The sequence below is a fragment of the Babylonia areolata genome, chromosome 24 (genome assembly GCF_041734735.1).
Source record: "Babylonia areolata isolate BAREFJ2019XMU chromosome 24, ASM4173473v1, whole genome shotgun sequence".
Taxonomy (NCBI): Eukaryota; Metazoa; Mollusca; class Gastropoda; order Neogastropoda; family Buccinidae; genus Babylonia; species Babylonia areolata.
Genome location: NC_134899.1, coordinates 19134027 through 19139026, shown reverse-complemented (window position 1 = coordinate 19139026; position 5000 = coordinate 19134027). Strand labels below are relative to the sequence as shown.

The 5000-nt window shown below is 43.3% G+C and overlaps 1 protein-coding gene across 3 annotated transcripts in view; it reads left to right on the top strand.

The window, feature by feature from the left end:
* Positions 1 to 5000, top strand: part of LOC143298900 (uncharacterized) — a 36999-nt gene that overhangs the window by 22508 nt on the left and 9491 nt on the right. For all 3 annotated transcript variants that reach the window (XM_076611922.1, XM_076611921.1, XM_076611923.1), the window contains exons 3-5: positions 1740 to 1986; positions 3231 to 3347; positions 4026 to 4154. In XM_076611922.1, coding sequence (XP_076468037.1) covers positions 1740 to 1986; positions 3231 to 3347; positions 4026 to 4154 — 493 coding nt within the window. The remainder of the gene's footprint in view (positions 1 to 1739; positions 1987 to 3230; positions 3348 to 4025; positions 4155 to 5000) is intronic.

Sequence of the window (5000 nt, the reverse complement as noted above, 5' to 3'; positions counted from 1 at the left end):
GCCAACACTCCACTCACTCGACATGCTGTCTCTTCAGAAAGAAAGTCCCGCTGTGACAAAGCTAGCTAGACAGCCGTAGCATTATACCTCATCCACTCAAGACGTACTTGTAGTGAACAAGGGGGCGTTTTCTGGGTGATTTTCGTGGTGGTCGTTTTCCCACCTGCTCCCTACCTGTCCTTTATCAATTTATCTATTCATTCGTTTATTAATTTCTTCATTTATTTATTTGATTATTCATTTCGATAGGTAGGTGTTCTCTGCACGTATTGTTTTAAATAATGCGTTTTTATTTTCCCATTCTTATTTCATTGCGTCTAATCTTAGATAATTTTCTTTTTTGTTGGTGTTGTTTGTTTTATGGTTTGTGTTCCTTATTGTGGCGATAGGGGATGAAGCTGAAGACAAAGTGGTAATAAACATGTCGGTTTATGGTGGTATTGTGGATGAAAACTGTTGTTATTAGTGTTGTTGTTTTGATTTTCACACACACACACACACACACACACACACACACACACACACACACACACACACACACACACACACACGCACACACACACACACACACACACACACACATATATATATATATATATATATATATATATATCGGGAGAGAGAGAGAGGTATGTGAGAGAGAGAGAGAGAGGTATGTGAGAGAGAGAGAGAGAGAGAGAGAGAGAGAGAGAGAGAGACAGACAGACAGACAGACAGACAGAGAGAGAGAGAGAGAGAGAGAGACAGAGACAGAGACAGAGAGAGAGAGAACATGTATTTATATGCATGTGTGAGAGCATTCATTAGACCATTGGCTCATTTGTTTTCCTCCAACATTTTTTTTTTCTTTTGCTATATGTTTTCATTGTTTGATCTGACAAATACTATCTATCTCGTATATAAAGGCCCCTTTTGTTTGACAACATGTATTCGCACAATTTCAGGACGTACTTGAGAGAGTGAGTGATATGCCCTTCTTGCACTGAACATTCGCACGCATGTGGGTGGCCTGTCATTGGTCAGAAACTAGCATGTTGAGAAAAGAAAGAAAGAAAGAAAGAAAGAAAGAACACAATAAACAGAAGAAGCAAGATTAAGCTGTTGTTATATCGGTGAGTACATGGCTATATGCCAATCAAAATAGGACATTATTTTTTCCGTTTTGGACAGCGTCAGCTTTGTCGTTGTGTGTGAATATGTCAGTGAGTACCGCCTCTCATCCGTTGGAACTTCAACGTGTGGGAACGCTGAAGAAGTAGAAGAAGAAGAAGAAGACGGAACTTCAACGAGCGATATATAATGATGTTGATGATGACGCTGATGATGATGATGATGAAGATGATGATAATGATGATAGATGATGATGACGACGATGGTGATCGTGATCCTGATGATCACAATAATGATGTAGGGGATTATCATGATGCTGTTGATTATGGATGATGGTGTTAGTGGTGATAATGTAATTGTTTTTTGTTTTGTTTTTGTTTGTTTGTTTTTGTTTTTGTTGTTGTTGTTTGTGTGTGTGTGTGTGTGTGTGTGTGTGTGTGTGTGTGTGTGTGTGTGTGTGTTGTTGTTTTTGGGTCTCCTCGTTGTTTTTTGTTGACAATAATTTACGAAGTTTTGTTACCACTGTCGTCATAGCTGTAGTTGTTCTTACCACAGCTTCTGCTGCAGATGCTTCTGGTACTTACTATACACTGGCCGTTTTCATGACTGTTGCTGTGTGTGCACGTCAGGTCGGTGATGGCGATGATCGAGAAGCACGAGGCAGCCCTGGTGACCCTGCTGGGGTTCTCGCTCTTCTCCGTGCTCCTTGCCCTGCTCTACAACGCCATCCGGCGCTACGTCTTCCATGACGCCGACAACGTGGACACCGCCTTTGACGCAGGCGGCAACGTCAGCACCACCCTCACCGCCGTCACCATTGCGTCACAGCTCTTGTGGCCCGGAGACATGTTGCAGACTGCCACTGTTGCTGTGAAGGTATGTGTTGCTGTGTGTTGTGTTGTGGTGTGTGTGTGTGTGTGTGTGTGTGTGTGTGTGTGTTGTGTGCGCGCGCGCGCGCGCGCGCGTGTGTGTGTGTGTGTGTGACATCATTAACTTCTTAACTTCATAATAGCATGAACATAAGAAAATAGATTAACATATAGGTGACACTTCCGGTGAGACCGACCATCCATTCAGACTGGATTCCTGTCACTGAAACAACGGGACGTTTTCTCACATGTGTGCATTCAGCAGGACTTTATGACGCTGTATGAGAATCATTCAAAGCAGGCTCTCGTATTTTCACCCCTATTTCGCCCCCTCAGGCACAAATCGTTAAATGACCATTTTCTTTGTAATATCTGCATTTTTCAGATAGTAAATGTAGCTGTGAGAAGTGAGAATAATTATCAACAGAAAAAGCAGCGAGTGTTTTGTTTTTATTACGGTAAGAAGCATCTTTGAGAGTGTGATACGGCATCTGTAAGCATCTAATATGAAATGCAACAGATGACAGTGATTGGTTCATAACTAGAATGACATTCTGTCACGCCCGATTGGCTGGCGTGAGATTCCAATGGACAGCACCTGCATGCTGTGTGTATTGGTGCAATACAACCAAGCAGTGGTAGGCTGCGGTAAATTACGTCACATATTAGAATTGTCTGGCTTAGAATGCAGCGATGCTAAACATTTTGAGTTTTTCCAGCTCTCTCCAAGCTCGCGTTGTACAAGCAATATACTGTATATGCATATCTTCTTTATATTTCCCAAAAACATACGTGTGTATGAGAGAAGTAACAAAACATCCGATGATCATTGCCCTCATATCTATTGGAGTCTGCATTGCACAATGCATAAAAAAGATCTGTTGTTTAGATTTTGTTTACACCTACAAAACATACTGTGGTACAAAGGACGTATCAGCATAGTAAGCAGTTGATCATCACTTCCCCCAATTAATTGAAGACAGATCACAGGCAAAATTGCACTGGCTCTTAGTGCTGCAGCCTTGGGGGCTAGTTGACTTTTGGGAACCATCCCAACGCCCACTGTCCTTAAACCCTCTTGGCCGCGAGAGTGGGGGTGTATCTTGGGCAAGACACCCTCCACTATTATCAAATTCTAGCCCAGATAGTCGGGACAGCAGTTGCCTCCTCTGCTGTTCTGATGGTCATAGTCGGACACGACTGACTATCATAAGGTTAAACAGTCTTTTTTTTTCTTCTTTTTTTTAACAGTACGGGGTATCCGGGGCTTTCTGGTATTCAATGGCAGCTTCCATCAACATCACTCTGTTCCCTCTGCTGTCCCTGCAGTTCAAAACCAGGGCGCCAGGTGCCAAGACATATTTACAGGTGGGTAACCTTCACCATTGTGTTCGTCGTCGTCGTCATCAACATCATCATCATATTATTATTGTTGTCGTCTTCGTCGTCGTTGTTATTGTTTTTGTTCATTTTCTTCTTTCTTCCCTTCTTTCTCACCTCCCACACTGAGAACTTGACACCGAGGCTTGTTTTTTTACAGGCGGATGTCATCCCTATTGCTATTGTCAATGTCATTATAATCACTGTCAACAGAAATGTATTTTGTCACCGAAGATAAAGGTTTTTGAATTTTTTGACAACCAGCCCTTCCCCATACCATCTATGTAACATGTTTTTCGCTCTTTTTGTTTGTTTTGTTTTGTTTTGTTTTTTTGTTTGTGTTGTTTGTTTGTTTGTTTGTTTGTTTGCTACGTCGTTAGCAGTACCCATCAAGATCAAAGACTAGTTTCCATGTTAATTAGCAAAAAGATTGTGGTTTCCCAGAGACTATGACTTTGTGTTAAAATACGAAGAAACATGAGGATGACAATGTGGATAATGGGAAAGATAGTTGATGACAGGCTACTGTAGACTTCTAATGACAACGACACGAAAACGACAATTGAGTTAATGATAATCTTGATGACGTTGATGGTGATGACGATGACGACGATATTGATAATGACAAGAACGCTGACATTGATGATGATGACGATGCCCACACAGGTGATCCAGGCCCGGTTCGGCAAGGTGACGCACACGGTGTTCTGTGTGTACGCTCTGCTCATCAACGTGGTCATCCTGACGGCGCTGGCCGTGGTGGGCGTGGCTCTCATCCAGGGCATCGTCACTGAGGTCAGTCAGGTCACTGGGGTCACTGAGGTCACTGGGGTTACTGAGGTCACTGGGGTCATTGAGATCAGTCAGGTCACTGGGGTCACTGAGGTCACTGGGGTTATTTAGGTCACTGAGGTCACTGGGGTCACTGAGGTTACTGAGGTCAGTGAGGTCACTGGGGTCACTGAGATCAGTCAGGTCACTGAGGTTACTGTTGTCATTCAGGGAAGGGAAAGGTGACTGTGGTGTCCTGATTCAGGGTATGTTCCCTCATATAATCCAGTGTTGAGAAGGTGGGTGCTGTGCGGTAGAAGAGGGGTTTGAATCAGAACGTGGCCATTGAAGTCAGTGCAGAAGCTTCGTTGATGTTGCTTTTTTTTTATCACCGGCAGGGATGTGTCCTTATGAAGGCCTTTTGAGGGTTATTATTGTTGATGTAATAGAATCAGGCAGACACCTTGTCTGGATTTATCCGTCTTCTCTGCCTATCTGTTTTTTAAAGGAAAGGTGAAAAGAAGCTTGCAGGTAATCCTTTCACCCTTAATAGAACATTTGAATTCGAGTTCTACGTCTCTCTTTTCTCTCTCTCCATCTGTCTACAATCTATCTATCTATCCACCTGTCTGTCTGTCTGTGTATGTATCTATCTGTCGAGGAAGCACCGTGGCAGAATCGACTTCCAGTCAAGTGTTTGTCAGTGGTCAGAATTCAAGGCTCCGTTTTGGCACGGTGTTGTCTCCCCATGAAAGGGACTTTACCCCACCCAGGTGTGAATGGGTACTGACTTCGACTGGGCAAGGTTAAAACGGCGGAAGGAGAGGATTAGGCCCCTCATTACTGTGCCTAGGCCTAGACAATGTAGGA